Source organism: Paralichthys olivaceus, chromosome 1 (genome assembly GCF_024713975.1).
Source record: "Paralichthys olivaceus isolate ysfri-2021 chromosome 1, ASM2471397v2, whole genome shotgun sequence".
In the NCBI taxonomy this organism is placed as follows: Eukaryota; Metazoa; Chordata; class Actinopteri; order Pleuronectiformes; family Paralichthyidae; genus Paralichthys; species Paralichthys olivaceus.
The window spans coordinates 2,268,902-2,288,542 of NC_091093.1; the positions used below are offsets into that span (position 1 = coordinate 2,268,902).

The 19,641-nt window shown below is 40.8% G+C and overlaps 2 protein-coding genes across 4 annotated transcripts; one reads left to right on the forward strand and one right to left on the reverse strand.

Moving 5' to 3' along the window:
• On the forward strand, positions 1 to 9,822 carry LOC109624863 (E3 ubiquitin-protein ligase MARCHF3). The gene is made up of 5 exons (XM_020079778.2): positions 1 to 180; positions 2,966 to 3,174; positions 4,122 to 4,326; positions 7,492 to 7,698; positions 8,811 to 9,822. The coding sequence occupies exons 2-5, from the start codon at positions 2,990 to 2,992 to the stop codon at positions 8,967 to 8,969; spliced, it is 756 nt and encodes a 251-aa protein (XP_019935337.2). The 5' UTR covers positions 1 to 180; positions 2,966 to 2,989; the 3' UTR covers positions 8,970 to 9,822.
• Positions 9,823 to 11,465: 1,643 nt separating this feature from the next.
• Positions 11,466 to 19,026, reverse strand: lmnl3 (lamin L3). 3 transcript variants are annotated; one of them, XM_069525770.1, is made up of 12 exons: positions 18,444 to 19,026; positions 17,240 to 17,396; positions 15,899 to 16,024; positions 15,595 to 15,765; positions 15,358 to 15,483; positions 14,746 to 14,966; positions 14,373 to 14,592; positions 13,919 to 14,026; positions 13,695 to 13,811; positions 12,518 to 12,625; positions 12,363 to 12,409; positions 11,466 to 12,024 (listed from the first exon to the last, which is right to left on the reverse strand). In XM_069525770.1, the coding sequence occupies exons 1-11, from the start codon at positions 18,833 to 18,835 to the stop codon at positions 12,377 to 12,379; spliced, it is 1,779 nt and encodes a 592-aa protein (XP_069381871.1). In that variant the 5' UTR covers positions 18,836 to 19,026; the 3' UTR covers positions 11,466 to 12,024; positions 12,363 to 12,376. The 3 variants fall into 3 exon arrangements, with proteins under 3 accessions (XP_069381871.1, XP_069381880.1, XP_019935890.1); XM_069525779.1 differs by having other exon boundaries at positions 12,359 to 12,409; XM_020080331.2 differs by lacking the exon at positions 12,363 to 12,409.
• Between the last annotated feature and the right edge of the window lie 615 nt (positions 19,027 to 19,641).

Here is a 19,641-nt window from a genome sequence, read left to right on the forward strand (position 1 = left end):
GCTCGTACTATCCTCCATCTAATCTCTCACTATTCTCACTGCCATCCATTAGCCACGCTAATCTGCTTCTAGGCTTTAGGAAGAGAAGCTTCTTCACACCGACGCTGATAAACACAGGGATGTTTTTTACTGTGTGGGAGCACACACCTTCGCACAGGACTTGTGGATCTCAAGCAGTTGGTAAGACTTCAGTTAGAAATTCACTTCTATACTTTGTGCATGGTGTTGTGTGAAGCCCATTGGCTTCGCTCTACTCTGTGACTGGTTCTGGCTCGGCTCAATGTCGTGTTTCATGTGTCACTGCTTGTACTTGCGTGTCTGTGTTAAAGAGAGCATGTCTGTAATTTCAAATGAGTTGATGTTTAAATTAATCCAAACCAACTATGTGCAAGAGGCCTCGGTTTTTAATGTAGAAAATAATGGATTGTTGCTGAAGCTTGCTAAGAACATGCACAATATATGGATAAGTGGGTGTTACCTCACTACTCAGTGTTTGACATTAGACACACGTGTACATTTACAGTCAATGTCTACATTGTAAATTCACTTTTTTTTTTCAGATTTTTTATCTCATCATATCAAATGTTTAGGAAAATACAGAAAAAAGTATTTTCTCGATATAAAATTGTACTAAAATGGTTTGAACATTTCTATCTGCACTGATTATTTCACTTCTACAGTAAAAACTCAAGAAAATAAAATAACATTCTACTTGATTTTTGTTTTTTGGCTGCTTTTGGTCTCCGCTGAGTGACACTGCATGTTTACCAGAGAGTCACTGACGATACTGTGCAGGTAGTGGACAGTGGCTTTATACAACCCTGTCCCCTAAATTTTATTTATATACAGCTAAACTGCAAGAGCCCTTATAAAAGACTAATTATGATTAGATTACATTTCTATTCATATACAGTACATTGTTGATATGTTAGATTTGCATGGTATTTATTCACAAGCACATACTTTTTGACACATTAAGTGAACACACTTTTATTTAACATTACAGCAAAATGTTAACAGACATCATATTTATCTTCTGCCAATTTTGCAGTACAGTATTCAACTCCAGAATCATTCAAGTGTTTTATGGTTCTGTTCAGACAGTCCCTGGTTAAGGTCATGACGCCTCATTTATAACCAAAACATTGGGATCTTTAAAACCAAACTTGAGGGGAGAATGTGCACACTTCCATGCGTACTCTGTGTGGAACCCATGCGTATGAACATTTTGGAGACGGGAAAATGATGATGCAGATGTTAAGTGATGAACTTAAGGCAGATTATTGATCCACTTCATCATTAACTCTATAATCAGCTGCGTTATTTGTTCTCACGCGAGATACAGTAACTGTTTTATAAGAACCTTCAGTTGAAAAAGATATAAAATAAATTACGTTCAGATTCCATTAAACAGCACTGAGTCATTAATAGTTTTTAATAATAACGGTTATAAATGAGGCCCCTGGTCTCTGGTATGACAGTCCCTTTGTAAACCTCCAATCCACCCCAACCACCTCAAGGTTAAGTTACTGCTGTTTATAAATGAATAGTGTTTCACTCTTTAAAATATATAATATGTGTGTAATCCGTGTATCATTCGTTCTTTTCATATTCAATTAGAAAACCAAAACCATTCATAAATGAAAAACAAAATAATGACTTGTTTTTAATTTTCCGATTTTGGTTTTCTAATTGAATATGAAAAGAATGAATGATACACTGTTTGTTATTCATCTATGAATCTGATACCAAAAAAAAAGGAACAGTTTGTTTTTCATAGTTTGGATTTTTTGCTCAGATTGAAAATAGGAGATGAAAAAACGTGCCAAACTTGATTTTGATATTTAATTTGTGCGCAAACACACATAGGCCCCTTGGCTCTGCCCCTCGCCCCAACTCACTCGCTCAGAGCAACACACACAGTGAGATCAGAGCTTGTTCATGAAGCAACACTTCAGAGACTTAGTTGAAGAACAGTGGAAACAGTGAAAACACAGAGTTTCTCTGGTCACAGCTGCTCAGTGATCAGTTGCTTCATGAGCAGAAGCTGCAGTGGATTTGTATCAAGCTGGAGTTTCGGTTTCCTCCTCCACTCTGACCTGCTGTCACTATAAATGGAGCGAACCGTGCGAGTTAGTTCAGGCAGCCAACTCTAGCTGCACTGCTCCAATCATGTAACACACATCATGTGACATACCCCATCCTCCACAATCATCTATTAGACACACCCACCTTATTAGGCAGCCTATTTAAGCAATTAAGCAAGAAATTTCCCATCAACCCCTTTGCTCGCACTGCTGCTGCAAATACCTGTAGCCTCCAGGTATTTACAAGTATTTGCTCGTCACTCCCATCATATCTGTGAAATCATATTGGGGGAGTGATTGAGTCGGAGCCTAGACGCCAAACACAAACCTGTTCTAATGCTGCAATAAACAGTTAAATGTGAGTTGTCTGACTGAACTAATAAACACTCATCACTAGTAATCAGGACCTGATCAGTACATGAATTAAGTTACTGTCTGTGTAGCACAGAATGATGTCACATGTGTTTAGTCTGGTGCTACACATTTTATAAAGGTTTCTGCAAAATGCAAAAGCACATTAGTTCAGTTTAGAATCACAATCGCCCCACACAGTCAGGACTCAGTGATAAAATGACCGAAGCAACATGGATTCATGATCAAACACCATCGATTAATTATTAAACACATGTTCGTGAGTTTGTTTCTAAATCATCCCAATAAAAAATTAACTATGAATGTTAACTATAGTTAATTTTCATCTGCATGAACTTTGAACTCTTTTCAAGTGTAAACTGACACAACACTGTCCAGCGATGCTCTGAACCTAAATGCACCTAAATCTTACACACTGGACCTTTAAATGAAATATGTAGAAATATGTAAATATGTTGACTTGATAATAACCATAATAACCCCCCCCCCCCCGTGTATGCTTTCAGATGTGGTGCTCCTCACATGAGTGAATGGCCCCTTGGATACCAAACATGACAGCCGAGGAACCCGTTGGCCTATGGGTGTTGAGCCCAGTAGGGGAGGTCAAGTTACTACCTGAACATAGGCTGAAGGAGGAACACTGCAACTGCAACCCAGAAGTAACGTACTTTTACACAGAGACACCCAGTGAGGTGTGTGCAGCTCTCACTGACAGGTAACTCTATCACCTCTGTAGAACTGTTTAACGAGAGGATTTACTGCATCTCTACACAAAATACTACTGGGAAAGTATTCTGTCTTAATGTGTCAAAAGACAAAACTGGAACTGGAATTCCCATACCATGACGTGGGGTGAAACTTTACGGCAAACCTAAGCGATGGATAAGAAAGAAAGTAGATAGTATATATTCCAGATATTCAAAATGTAGTAATGGTAAATGGAGTGACACCTGCGAGCTAGTTCAGGCAGTCAACTTGAGCCGCGCTGCTCCAATCATGTGATATACCTCACTCTCCACAGTCATCTACAGTATAATACACAGCCACCCTATTAGGTGGTCTATTTAAGCTGAGAAAATTTCCCATCACTCACTTGCTTGCGTCACTATCGCTGCCAGTTGCTTCAGCCCCTCCGCCACCCCAGCATCCACCTGTAGGCTCCGACAAAGTATTTGCTCTTTACTCCCATCATATCTGTGTAATTATATCTGAGGGAGTGATGAAGTCAGAGCGGAAAACACTAACATGTTCTACTATTGCAAGTGTAAGTTGTCCTTTATGGGAGTTATGTGTTCATATCACTTGGTGCCTGTTAATATCCCAGCAGCAGTACTAGTTGGAGAAGGGAGCTCTGACTGATCTCAGCATAAAATGATTATGAACTCAGACTTGCCATCATTGAATTTTAGGAAGTTTTGGGACATCCACAGGCAGGCCAACAAATAATCAAGGCTGGTGCGTTTGTTAGTTTGAAATGGAACATGGCATCTGCATATGAGTGATAAGTCTGCATAAGTCAATAACATGAGTGTTTGAGAAGCTTTCTCATACTGTTGAACTACTAACACAACACCAGTAAGGTCAATGTTTACAAGACATCCTCAGAAACCAACATACAGGTGTAAATTGCAGTCCTCTGAAATGTTTTCTCTTGTGTACCAGTGTGTGTGCTGAGGAGCCCTTCTGCAGGATCTGCCACGAAAACAGGACCTCAGGGGAGCTGCTGTCCCCCTGCAAGTGCTCTGGTAGCCTGGCCATGGTGCACCAGGCCTGCCTGGAGCAATGGCTCACCACATCCAACAGCAGCCACTGTGAACTCTGCCACCACCAGTTTGCCCTTGAGCACCTGCCGAAACCTCTCACTGAGGTAGGCTCTGTGCAACACACAGCATCATCAGTGGTAGTTGTACATGGTAATTTAGCAGCTCACTGCTCCTCAGCATTCATTTCTTCATAGTTTTCACAGTATTTTTTTTACATTTTTCTACCTCTCCACAAATTTAAAGGGCAGTGACAAACTACTCAAAACCTGGATTAAATAAACATATCTGTTCAGTTGAAAAGTATATATATTTGTTACTGGAGTAAAAGATGCTGAACGGATGGAGATCAAGAAATAACATCTAAAACACAGATGTGTTCATTTAAATAATGTTGATTTCATACGCATCCAAAGGTGAATTTTGGTACCCAGCTTTCGATTCAGTGCACAGACTGTTATTAATATTTTTACCAAATTCTGCCAAAGCCAAAAAGGACAGCAAAGTAACACATGTTTAAATAGTTTTTTCAAAGTGAGACTAAGCTCTATTATTACAGGTGTAATAAATCAATGTTAAAAGTCAGCTATTTTTTTCTCAATGAGACAGCAGACATCATGGTCACTAGGAGGAGTCTGGAGGAGTTGCTGCCTTCACATTAAAAGGCCTGCTGCTGTTATCTGGACCTCTTGTGCCACTAAAGCCACTTAGCCTGAGAGCCAGATTAGTTGGTGTTTCCTTCCCTCACTGCTCTGCCAAGAACAGAGCTCCTTCCTGCTTTTTCTGTTGCAGGTGTGGTCAGAGCTAGTAATCTGCTTATCAAGCACTGCCGGGTTAAGCTACATCTGTGATCAGCATAAACCTGCTGTCAGGCTGTGCTGGACACATGCGTAAACATGCACAGTGTAACTAGTGCAACCAGCTAATGTGAAGTTCATTGCGATTCTTTAAAGATCCAATCTCTAATCAGAAAATCCTGCCATATACTCACTTACTGTATTTTCTTGATTCCGCATAGCAGGAAATCTTCATCTTTATCCTCTGCCATGATGTCTTTGCAATTCCTGCACTATGTTACTAGACTACTAGCTTATAAAAGTCTTAGCCTCTACAGCTTCTAGAATAAAATTGGCATCCACATTGCTGATTCCTGTTGCTGGCACCATAGTTCCCACAAATTAACCACTTCAATGAAAAGCTCACCTCAGCAGAATGCACAAGTCCACTGACCCAACGTCCACCCTGATCACAGGTCAATATGACGACACCTGTGGGGTGTGTAGGGCATTTGCCTAAATTAGCCCGTTATAGTGGCCAACAATGTGGGAGAGACCTGGGGTTGGTGAAGAGAGGCATTATTATTGTCAAATAAATCACTCTTAACTATGACAATTCTCACAACTGTCAGAAATTGAATTAAAACTTAGTTTGCTATAACAATTTTATCAGTTCAGGAATTTCACTTTTCAGTTCTCCATTTAAGAATTCAAAGCTAGTGTCACACAGGTGTGTTTGAGTTCTCTTTGTGATTCTAGCAACAAAAAGTGAATTCCACTATTAGAGAAATGTTAAGTCCTTAAAAGAAACACCCGGTGCCACATCGAGCTTGTGAGGTGTGGTCCAGTTAATCACAGCTGTTTGTCATCACATTGATCCTCCAAATAAACAAAAATGACTAAAACCATGTAACTCACAAAAAAAACAATACAGCTAAATGCAAAACATACATATAGCTAATAATAAACCCCAAACATAAAAATAATATAAAACATGCAAATACTGGATTAAGTTAATTAATACTTGGCCTACAAGAATGGCCCACCTCAACTCTAGGTTTCTTTTTGAACCTTTGGGGAATGTTGTGCATTTGAACTTTGTCCCTGTACACAAATAATGTGTCCCCTGTAGAATATTATTGTATTACTGTAATTACAACAAACTGAGTGCTAGAGCTGGATGATAATTTTACATCAGCCATGGCTATCATTTAAAACAGAGGTACGATTCTCAATAACTTGTTTTCGCACCACTGAAATATGTTTTTAGAACCGATTCAATATATTTCAACTCAAATTACCTCTCGTCCTTAAAACCTATGTGAGTTGGGCTAATCACTTGCAAATATGTACATTTGCACAGTGCATTTGTTTTCAATAAAATCTTAAACTAAATACAACATGGTCTAATTTCAAGAATGATTTCTGATTTAAATTTGGAGACGACACATCACATAATGTAAATAAATGTATCTGAACGAGTATTTATGATTCTGCACACATATTTTACTGTGAGAGGATTGAGATTCAATATCATTCCTAAACTGCCCAGTGGCTGTGGATTTTACTGACAGATATTGAAAGTACCCAAGTACATTTACTTTAGCCCAGTACTCTACTCAGTACTGAATTCATTCTTCATTTGTTCTTGAACTATACATTTTCTGCCAAATGGTACTTTCACCCCAATCACATTAATGAACAAATCTATTATGTTGCGATTTTGTAGTCAGCACTATATAGCTTAGCTTCAGCAGCTGCAACAAAGATGCTTCCACATGTAATTAATAATTTAGTCATTATAATTTGCATAGTATAATTAATACAAGAATCTATACATTGTCATATTACTAATTTTATTTTAGCAAAATATCAGAGTGCTTTTATATGACATTATGATACCATTTTATCGTTAACCTATTATCTCAGAGTAAGTAGAGAAGTTTGAAGATATATTAGCATTCTAATACGTTTGGCTTCAACACTTGTACTAGTACTGAAACCTTACCCATAATCCTACCTCTTCCTGCATGCAACCATTCACAAGATCCAAGTAATTAGTACCACCTTCTGGTCAAATGCTGTACTGTACATCCAAGGTATTCTATCAACACATGACTGTGTATTAGAGTGGCAGCAGTAGCTCAGTCCATAAAGATTTGGCTTGGGAACCGGAGGGTGGCCGGCTCAAGTCCAGCATGGAAGGTGGACTGGTAGCTGGAAAGGTGTCACTTCTGAGGTGCCCTTGAGCAAGGCACCATACCCCCCAATTGCTCACAGGGCGCTTTTCCTGGGGCTGCCCATCTCTCTACTCTACAATCTCTCTCCTGTGTGTGTGTGTGATTGGGTTAAACTGTATGTATAAATTCCCCCTTGTGGGAATAATAAAGGAAACTTAACTATCTGTTAGAGAGGACCCCAAACTGCCCACCACCAAGGTCCTGGCTTTAACCTCTTACGTACTTTTACATCATTAACCCTTCTCCTTCGCTGCAGTGGTTGTGTGCTCCATCTATGCAGCAGCAGAGGAGGACATTGTGTGGTGATGTAGTATGTTTCCTGTTCATCACGCCACTGGCCAGCCTGTCAGGATGGCTGTGTGTTCAGGGAGCCATGGACCTCTACTACACTAATGGCATGGAGGCTGTGGGGCTGCTGGTCCTCACCCTGGCTCTGTTTACCATATATGTCTTCTGGACCATGGTAAGTTCAGGGTCTACGATGCTTGTCCACAGTTTAGTTGGTGATCAATATTGGTTTGGTTGTTAACATAAAAATATTGATTAGCAGCTTTTATTTTTGATCTGGGAAACTGTAGTTTGACAAAATAATCTTAGCTCAAGGTCCACTCACTACATTTTTACAAGGTTTCAACCACATCTCATGGTCTTCATTCATGAATAGAGTTTGTTCAATTTGTACAATTGTAATCATGAATTGATTACAACATTAATATGTGTTGGGACCTACTAATGGGAAACAATAGATGGGCCTACATGTGTAGATTGGCTGCATGTCTCCTTTGTCCTAAAGAGCATCCAGAACTCAGTCTCGTGTAGTCGACCCGTTGACCCAGTCGGTTTTCATACCTGAGAGGGCTATCCCATCGTGCAGCCACCACTGGTTAGTCTGGTCCCTCGCTGCGATGGCACCAGGTCACATAAAAAGGCAGCTCACCCTCTGCTCTCTCTCTTCTTCGGGAAGGAGAGTAGGAATAACCACTCTCTTTAATCTGGTGCCAGCACTTCACACACACATCTCAGCCAAATTCAACACACACGTGACCTCAGCCACATAGTCGAGACAACCCATGCTTGCTTTATGCTTTTGCAGTAGCCACAGCTGCCATTTTGACCCCCACACACCCTCTCTTACACCCATGTTAACACAAACATCACACACTTGTATATAGTGAGTACACTTTTAGATAGCATGTGTTTTTATAATTTTAATGATAAAAGTTTTGCTTGAACACACATGCTGTCTGTTTATCAATGTCGACAATTGGGAATTTTGCTCTACACTGCCAATAACTATAAATCCTTCAACCTCTGTTAACTTGAAAAGGCAATTTTGATTATAGTTGTTATCTTAATTATTAAGCATTGTCTAAATTCTCCATGAGACTGAATCAGTGAATTTGCTATCGTGGTGCCTCATGCTGACTTGAATATCAATTAAAGTTATTATTTGATATTAATATTTGAATATTTATAATCCTCAGACAGCTAAATGTATAGTGAATGTATGGATGTCCAAAGGCCCATCATAGGGAAGGAAACTGTACTGATACATGATGGTTATTTGTTTCTCAGGTATCTGTGCGCTACCACATTAATCTGTTCAAGACGTGGAAGAAAACTGACCAGAGAGTGCGACTGCAGATTCCCTTGTCTGGCCACATTACACACAACAAACAGAGCCTGTTCATAAACAGCCTCAGCAAAACCAACAACAAAGAGACTATGGTGTAGACTACACTGTACAATACGGAACACACCTCAAATGAAGGGGAGGTGAGTAACATCCAAATACTCAACAGCAGGCTTGAAGCCACTGAGACTTCTCCAAGAGGTTGAACCAGCCTTTGCAACCTTTTCCCTACAAACATTACCGTGGAAACCCAGACCCAGGAACAACTGCATCACTGTGGCAACTGTGGGCATGCTCCGTCATTTCTCACACAGTCCGCACTGACAAACAATATCATGTTTCCTGAAGAATAATGAAATGACTGGACTAATGTCACTACGTGGAATCAACACAAGATGACCTACAGATCTGTTGTTCTGTTCTAATACTCCCACCAAGCACTTTTTGAGGAACATCACAGTAAAACTGCTTTCAAAACTCAGGTTTTCATTTCACTGAAACGATGTTCAGAAAAATTTGTGGAGGGGTGGGGCATGAACAGAACCATGGAGCGGATCCAGGACTTTTTTTCTACTTTGTTTAAAATGGTAAGATAAGGTGTAAGTGTTGGCCTTAGGGGAGCTAGGTGATCTATAAGTGCCCTTAAAGTTCTTTTTAAGATGCTTTGCTGTTCTCACAGTTGTTAAGGGTGGGTATGTACAGTAGCTTTTTTCAGCTCCAACCAGTCTGACCCCTCTCATTAACATTAAGACAGATCTGCTGCTAACTGGACCATTCTTATTTTGGCTCCATTCTAAGTAAAACCTCTGCTATCAGGAGATCAAGATACAGAAAAACTCAAACCAACAATCATGTCACAGTCAAATATCATTCTGATATTGTTTAATTGCTGCCACATGGCTGGCTGATTGCATTATAACAAAGTGTTCCAAATAAAGTGCTTGATAAAATGAAGTTACTTGTATGAGATGAATTTAAGTCAGATAATGTTATTATTAAGGTACATCGTTCATCTGAATATCCATTAGCTGTTCAATTTGACTCATTCCTGCACAGTTAAATGAAGCTCTGCTCATCGTTCAGCTGATGTTAAAGGTTCCACTTGTATGTACCGTCTTTCTGGTGTAGAGCGGGAGTCATGTACTGGTGAGTGGCAGCAGCATGTGAAGCAGAAACTGCTATTGCAACAAAAGCGAGAGTGTGACTGTTCCTAATCACAGAGAACTTTGTCCTCAATGTAATGTAAATGCATTAACACAGTGATGTTTAATTAATGGTGACAATATTTCCCACTTCCACAATTTTTAGCATTTTAGCTATGAAGTTTTTTTCCTATCTTTATTCAAGAGCATGGTCTTTCAGTTCAAGTGCATGACTTGTTGAATTTATGTTCAGATTGTGTATTACTTTTCATCATAATCCTGCCCTTGCACTAAAATAGCCCGTTTGCACATATATTTGCTCTGCTTCTGCTCAAACTGTGCTTGCACTCATATATATTGTTGCTCGCACGGATTTCCTGCGCTCCAGCTTCACCCCTTCTCAGCACTCTGTCCGCTTCCTGTGCACTTGTGAATCGTCGGCTCTTGGATTTTTTTGTGTTCCAACCCTGTCAAAATTCCCCAACCAATAGAACACCTGGTTTCGTGTTGACCACTGGTAAACCAAGGAAATGAATGACATGAAAGCAAAAGGAACTCTGCACCACTTTTGATTAGAGGTTTTGTAGTGAGCATGGGCATGAAGAAAGCCTTATGTTATTGAACAGTTGGTTATCAAACTGCTTTTCCAACACTTTCAGGGATGCCAAGACTTCCTTCAGAAGCTGTTGCAGTGAACTGCATCCAGTGTGATGGCTCATCTGATCTAGGATGTTTCCATCAGCCTTTTTAAATCTCACATTCCAATACATCATCTTGTCAAAGCAAAGCGTAAAAAAATCAGATTTTTTTTCTCCAGCTTTTTCGATTTCTTGGCATATACAACGAATGAGCTAGAGCAAATTGACATTGCAGCTGAAACAATCAAATCCATTATGGTTTATGTCATACTGACTGTAATTGTTCAATACCATGAGCAGCATGATTGCACTTTGTGTGAAGACCAAATCTTGATAGTGAAAAATGGGTAAAAATGGGAATTAACCCAGAATTCATAACATGTGTATTTCTGAATAAATACAACAGTATAAAACTTAAAATTCATGGGACATGCAAAATTATGTAGCACCACTCCACTTGAGTGTGGCCCATTTAATTAAATGTATGTACCGTATATTACACCTCAACTTTTTACACTGGAGTGGGTTGACATTTGTACCCATCAGCCAAGAAAGAATCATTTGCATCATGTATATAGTTGTTACGGATTGTTTTACAGTGATCAATAAAATAATTTTCTACCAAATGGTTACAAGTTAGTGGACTACACTTGTAAAAGTGCCACAGCTGAAAAGCCACCTAGATATTTGACTATATTTACTTGACACTTGCAACATGCTAATCATTATTGCAGAGATAAGTTAAAATGTGGAATATTTTTCAGTGGTTACAATTTACATTTACAGTATATATTTGTACAATGTAAGGTTTAAGGCCTTCTGTTCAATGCTTTTATTTTATTGGGTTCAGGAAATCTGAAACTTACAGCTTTTAATTTGGCTTGTTTACACACTACATGATCCCATCATGTTCCATGTGTCTTGACAATATATTTATGAATCATAGTTCTGCAGCTCAATACACACATTCTAAACTTCTCTTCCTGTGCATTGTCACAAGCTTTCTCTGCATTTATGATTCTAACCCTTATTATAAATGCAATATTTATTATTTCAAGTACACACACACTCATTTAAAATCAGGGCAAAGCTCATACCTTGAGCAGTAAGAGAGGTTAAAAGAGGGAACAAGTAAGGATTATTGAGGTTGATACGGTTACTGTAAGGCCTCTTCACAGTCAAACTAACAAGTCATTGAATTGTCATACTGTAGTTTGTCACAGTGAAGCTATGCATTGAACAACACTAACATCATTCAGACATGTGTTCTGCCGTGTAGAGGTCTGAGCCAATCCAGAGTTTTCCAGGCAGACGTGAAGGAGAGCAGGAAGTGGATATAATCACATGACAGCGCAGTTCGTCTCTTTTGACAGATCCTGGGAAAATAAATGAAGTCAAATGTAATCAGTTACCATCATGGGCCAAATGCTGCGCTCACACAGTATAGGCGGTCTGGTTAGGCCTGACCATGCAGTTAGGAGAAGATACAGCAAATGAGTTAAGCAGCAACTTCATGATAACAGGTTACGCAGACTGACTGTGATAAAGACCCCTGGTGTTCAAACAATGGGTTTAGAATGTTGCTGAGTAAAATACAAAGACCACAGCAAATCTAACATATGTCAAGCAAGCCATGCACAACACAGCAGCTCCAAGAAGACAAGCAGGGGGGAAAGGCCTAAGTGGGTTGACAGGCAACACCCTCTTCACCTACTGTCTCCTCTGCATTCAAGACACAGAGCAACACTTCTTTTTCTTTGGCTTCAGAGTTGGCAGGAAAAAAAGTGAAGTCAAATTTCACAAACAAAAGCATTTTCCCAAGTATCTGAAGGCTCTTAATACTGAACTTTGTTCTGGGCAGTTTCTTACCTGTCTCTGAAAATGCTGAATGTCACTGCCTGCAACAAATTCTTCAAACTGTAGCTCCTTTTCCTCATCCCCTCTGCCCGTCATCCACACCCTGCGCTCAGACATCTCCTGAAAAAGTACCACAAGTCTCTTGATGTGAGCAACACCCAGCACAGAATAAGCAGACTAGTACACTAGAAGTATTCGCACTTAAATATACACCACATCTGCGTGATCACATTGATGAGGATCTACAACACCTGCTTACATTGAGGCCAATGGCACTTTCGGCATTTTTAAGATAATAAATTGAAATGTGTTAAAATATGTGATTGCTAGGCTTTGGGCTTATTAATGCCAACATCCCATTTTCCAGTTCCTTGGAAGCCACACCCCTTTTGCCTCTCACTGCAGGTACACACCTGGATACTATTGTCCCTTTAAAGCAGACATATGTAGGCAGCATTAGAAGCTCATTCTTCATGGATTTGTTGGCAGGTCAGACTCCTGGCCATGATTTGTATTTTAATTAATACTCAAGCAATGTGGGGATGGGTCAGGTTTACGTTGGTGCCAACTTCTGGGGGTTTCTGTGATTTGACCTCAACCAACCTGCCTGACTAATATGATGGTGTAATATGGGTGCCCCTCTCTCACCCGCACTGCATGTGGTGTGATTACTGTGTACACTTTTAACTCACACAGAATGTGTGTGTGTGTGTGTGTGTGTGTGTGTGTGTGTGTGTGTGTGTGTCCTGGTAGCAAACAGCTAGCCCCTACCTGTCTGGCTTAACCCTTAAGTGTCTTGTCACATGACAGAGCTTTACTTTGTGTCCTAGAATCCATGGTAAATTGGCATTGTCATCTTTTTTTTTTTTTTTTTTAATTAGGCCTGTTTTTATAGCATTGCAAAATGTACCCAAAGTGCCCAAAGCCATTTTGTATAACTTGAATTTTTTTTTTTTTTTTTTTACCAGAGTCAGAACACAGGTAAATTATTATTTTTAATTATTTGAGGGGAAATTATTTCATTCAAATCAATCTTTCTGGGGATCCAAAGCCCCGGTAGTGTTGTCCAGCCTCAAGGTTCACTGGTCTTCATCATTTTGCCTGTTAAATATATACACCTATTTTGACTGCAGTGATTGGAGCACTGTGTACACTGTGAATTCTGAGGGTGGCAGTTTGACTCAGTTACCTCATGGTTGGGGTTCAGGAGGACTACCCTTACATCAGAAGTGGGGCCCCAGCTCCTGTGGCCCTGCAGAACCAGGTCCCCAGAGTCAGCTTCCATTTCTGCTCCAGCTGCCCAGATCTGACACACACAACCACGCACACACACAAGTTTTATCTCCATTGTGGGTCAGTGTTGGTTTCAGTTATGGTATTCTCGGAACAGTTCAACAATTACAAACTACCCACTGTGAGTATCTGCCAACCAGCCAGGACACAGGAGGAGGGGATGTGGAACGAAATGTCTTCACAGTGTGGATAAATCCTCCGAACTACCCAACCCCCCAGTGGCTGCCCCTTTTAAGCACAAATGAGACAACAACAATAATGACAACAATTTCCTCTCCACAGTCTCCAAAGTGCTGCTCATTGTAGGAACTGTTGGGTTTCTCTATATTAATACTATTTTAAGGTCCTGACCTTCTATGTAAAGTGCCTTGAGATAATGTATATTATGATTTGGCTCTATACAAATAAAATTGAATTGAACAATAAGAGTGATAATTATGGATGTAAAGATGTACAGGCTGAGTAGTACTGACACACATGGCATGATGAAGTGACAAAAACAAAACATGCCAATTCTTGATTGTAATAAGTACACATATAGAAAAGGCCACTATGCGCCACATTACAGCCTTACTGTGTCACTGTTGTTCTTCAGTCTGACATATTTCCCATCCATGTCGACTTCTACCACGCTTACAGGACCATGGTTTGTTGATCGACCTGACATTTTGTAGGCAGGCGAGTTGCCAGAGGCTCCCTCGTGTTTTCGTTTTTTCCCTCTTAGTTTGCGGCTGCTGTGCTCATGGGTGCGGGGTATGGCAGAGTGCTGGGAGGGACTGGGTGACAGCTGCAATCTGATAGAAACATGGAGAACATTTATTTGGTTTGCAGCAACTGGGAGCTAAAATGGCAGCCACACAACATAAGCCAAGCGACTATGGTACATTTTCAATTTCAAGAGCAGACAGTAAAATGTTTATGTAAATGTGTGATGTACACAGCTGTACCTCTGCTCCTCCACCTCCAGCATCTTCCTATAAGCATTGATCTCCATGTCCAGAGCGAGCTTGACATCCAGCAGGTTCTCGTAGTCTTCCAGCTTGCTGTTCATCTGACTCCTCATGTTGAGCAGCTCCTGCTCCTTATCACACAGTTTCTGCTGCCAGACCTCCCTCTCTCTGTCCAAAGTCCTCTCCAGCTCCTGAGAGCGAGTCTCCAGCTCCATTTTCTGAACGAGAGGTGGGATGAAGAACATGAAGATCAATGTTAGCCCCAACAAAGAACTGTCACCACATCATTACCTACAATAAACACCATGGAACAACAAAGCCAGATAAAAAAAAAATGCATGCAATACAGAGATTATCAAAACACAAGACGCAGGCGTCTGCGTTGTAAACAAGCAGTTACCCCACTAACACTCAACCACACTCAAAGTAAACGATACAGAAGAGCACAGTATAAACATATGAATGTATAGCACAATAGATCAGCTGGTCAGTTCTGTAAAGGTGAGTCTTGTATTACTGATGAATGACAAAGTACTTCTGTAAAAGCTCTTGTGGATCAGTCACACACACACACACACACTGCTGTCTTGTGTTATAGACTGGACTCACATCTTTCTGGTACTGCTGGAGCTGGACACTGAGGTTTTCTACTCTGAGCTTGGTGCAGACTAGTTCATCATTGGTGGTTGACATAACATTGTTTTTCTCCAGTGCAGCCTGCTGGGCATTCTCCAACTGAAGCACAGGAAGAACTCCATTTAAGCACAATTAACTTTTAATACATTATATTAGAAACTTGTTATAAATTTGGACAAACATCTTGTCGTTCAACTTCTGTGTAAGCACCTTTGAACTGAAGGTCTTGTCAAGCTCTGCTTTATATTGCTGAAGCTGAACCTCATAGTCCTGGCGGAGATGCTGCATTGTCTCAGCCAGTTTACTCTCAAATTCTCTCTGTCTTCCCGTGTCCATCTCCAATAAGCGTTTCTCGTACCGGCTTCGGATCTCCAACGTCTCCTTCAAAAGATAAACCACTGTGAGTTGTATGAAACACTACTTTCAGAGAGAGACAATCATGTTTTAATTTGACATTTTTGGAGGTGCACAAATTAACCGCTTGTGTGTGCGTGCAGGTGGGAGTCTGGGTTACCTGCTCACTGACATTCCTCTGGAGTTCTAGCTGCTCCTTGAGTGTCTGCACCTGGTTTTCCAGCTCCACCCTTCTCAGGATCTCTGAGTTCAGCTGGTTCTTGGTGTCTGACATGTCACCCTCCACCTGGTCACACAGATTCTCTTCATAAGGCAATACCCAACACAATCGGCATCACAGTGAATTTTTTCCATCACTGGGTACGTATGTCTCAGTCATAGATGTGGCCCTTAAATGTGAGTCCCTGATAGCTTTGCTGGAATTTCATCCATTCGACAAATTAACCTTGGAAAGATAAGGTGGTATGATTAATCTAATTTTTATTTGTATAGCCCATATTCACAAATAACAATTTTTCTCATAGGGCTTAAAAGCTGTGACATCATCTGCCCTTAACCCTCAACAACAGTAAGGAAAAACTACCAAAAAACCCTAAGAAGGGAAAAAACCCCAGAAAACTCAGAGAGAACCACTTGTGAGGGATCCTTCTCCCAGGATGGAAAGAAGTACAATAAATGCCACATGTAACTGCTGTTCTCAGTTACAACATCAGCAAAACAACAACATTTACATCACTGATTAGAAGAAACACTTTGTAAGATAATGTAAAATGTTCTTAAAGGTACAGTGTGTAGAATTTTGTGATATCTAGTGTTTAAGTTTCATGTTGCAGCTGAACACCCCTCACCTCACCCTCTCCTTCCAAACATGAAAGAGAAACTGTGGCAGCTTCAGTTCTCATAAAAACTGTGGACTGACTGAATGGATTGCGGTGCTTGTGTGGATAAAACAAAAAAACAATCCTCAACAGTTGCAACTTAACATCTCATTTGTTTAAGCCAAAACGAATTGTTCTTTTTCAGCTGTTTAGTAGAATACATAAGTGAGTTATCTGAATTTAGAGTTGCCAGTGATGAAATTAGTTGCCTGGTCGATTTACATTTCTGGCCATAAATTGCACCCAACCATATCCACTCAATCTTCTGAGATGGTTAACATGACCCCAAATCGATCACAGCGCTACTGCTCAAACATGACCTGAGCTCAGTCAGAAAGTCAGTTCTAACAAGCAGGTAACACACTTCCCATGCATTTTCTCGCTTTAAAAGCTATATACTCACCTAGGCCAAACATGTCACCATCATCACAATAGTGCTGCCTCTGAGTTAGTGATTGTCCACAACGAATAAATTGACCTACTAACACAATTGGGTAATGTTCCTTTTCCAAATTCTACAAAAACAGGCTTCACGGACCTCAGACATGGTGACCAGACAACATATCAGCACACTCACTCCAGTAATAGGCATGAATATAATTAAATGTAGCTTTGGCTCATACATTTTCCAGCTGGCCCTGCAGGTCAGTAAAGTCATCCTGCAGTCTCCTGTGCTCAGAAAGCAGCTTCGTGCATTCAGCATCCTTGGAGCTCAGCGTCGCTTCCAGTTTCCTCCACTGGGCCAAAGCATTCACCAGATCACCCTCCTTCTTCTCGTTCCTGGAGACGGAGAACATCAGCGGAAGTGTTTGCCGAAAGCAACCTCACTCGTTTTCTCAACAACAACAAAACCCTGTTTAAATATTTGTAAGCATGCCTGCATGTTTTAACTTGAGAATCATCTACTTTTGTTATAAACCCTACCATGTCCAGATATCTTTCAGTAAAGAAATCCAATCTTATATAATAAAATATATTATTCTGTATACTGAAGCCTCCCTTGTCTCCAGTTCATTTATGTGGTTCTAGGTTCTATAGGAATTCATTCTGACCACATTTAACTTGAGGTACCTTAATTTTAAAAGGAGAGTAAAGCCACACACAAAAGAGCACTTTGAAAAATACCAAGTCAACCTCAGTTAAAGGAAACTTAGCTACTGATGCACACCAGGAACTGATTCATTAGTTTATGGGGAATCAATACTTAGATGAGCACATACTTAAAGGTACAGTGTGTGGAATTTTGTGATATCTAATGTTGAAGTTGCAATTGAACACCCCTCACCTCACCCTCTCTTTCAAACATGAAAGAGAACCTGTGGTAGCTTCAGTTGTCATAAAAACTCAAAAGGTGTTTAGTTTGTCAAGTCTGGACTAATGTAAAAAACATGGCGGCCTCCGTAGAGAGGGTCCCCTCCATGTAAATATAAAGTATTAAAATATAAAGGACCTTTTCTGGGGTAAAGAAAACTACAATTCATACAATTTAGATGAAATGAACTAGTGAAAACATCATGAGGATTATTCTACATTAAATTTCTGCCAATAGATCCCTTTCACCTAAATCTAAAACACTGGACCTTTAATGACATGAACATGATTTTTCTCTGTCGTCTCTAATCACACCACTGGTGCAGGGAGTAGTATATCATAAGAAGGGATATTAGTGTGACACCCGGAGATGAGTGTGCTGATGGGGGGAGAGTTATACACCTGTGCAGGTGCTTCTAACAGCATGGCGGAAGAATGATCTAAAAAGGTGGTTTGACTACAGGCTGGTCGATTTGCAGCATGGTCACATTTGGCTCCTGACGCTAACCTCTCTACCTGGCCTGAAGTTTCCTGTTGTCCTCGCGCAAGTTCCCGTAGTCGATTTGCAGCCGGGCCCTCTCTCCGGCCAGGCCGTCCAGCGAGATTCTGACATCGGCCAACTCCTGCTCGTAAAGCCGCCGCACGTTGCCCATCTCCCGTCTTGTCGAGTCGTCCTTCTCCTCCAGCTGACTCAGCATGGAGGAGCGCTCGCTTTCCAGCTCCTGGACCCGCTGGATGTAGTTGGCGAGGCGGTCGTTGAGTTGTCGTAGCTCGTCTTTCTCCTGGATGCGGGACAGGCGGGACGGGCTGATGCTGGAAGAGGACAGGCCGGCGGCTGCGCTGCGACGGGCTGCGGGTCGGCTGGAGCGGCCGCCGGAGGGGAAGGGGGTGGAGGTGGCAGAGGCCATGGTGACGCTCCCACACAGGTGGTCCTCAGGATTTCTCTGATCAAGTCAGACTGATTTGCTGCCGATCGCTGCATCGGTCCCCGGTGACCGTGAGGAGACGCTGCTTCTGCTCCCGTGGAGCCGCAGCTGGGCCATATCACGTGCTCAGTACGTTCTCAGCTGATAGCAATCGCAGCTGACCAGCTGACGTCACCAGCACCAAGCGAGTCACGCACTACACTTCCGCCTGTCCCTGTCAAAATAAAACGTTTGTGTGTTATGTAAAGTGTTCATGCTATTATTCGGTAATCCCTTGTGTTTTCTGTTTACCTGACTGTAGAAAAACCTTTTCGTTCACTATTCGAGGTTGTTCCAGCATTCGTGCTGACTGTGCAACCCTCTGCAGAGCTTACTATTAAAAAGACAACTCTGAGAAGCTCTTTATTTAACATCACGAGATCAATTTCCAGGACAGTAGGCAAGTAGTTTATAATCATTGTTTAAAAGTGAAATTGCGCAGTACTTGTCTAAGAACTTAAAAAATCAGTTTGCCTTGAATATGTCATCTTAAAATAAAGGAAAGTAAAGTAAATAATAATTTACTAGTGTTATCCACATGTTTTCAATAATTTTTCAATTCGATTTAAAATATCCACTTTCAAGTGTCTAATGGTGAATCTAATAGTAATGCATAACAAATGTAAATCAGAATATATTGAATTACTACATCACTTTAAAACACTCATTTAGCCAGATGGACCTGGTTGTAGCTGAATGAGTAAATCATTTTTGACAAATAAGATGAGAAAAATGGGAACCGGTGCTGA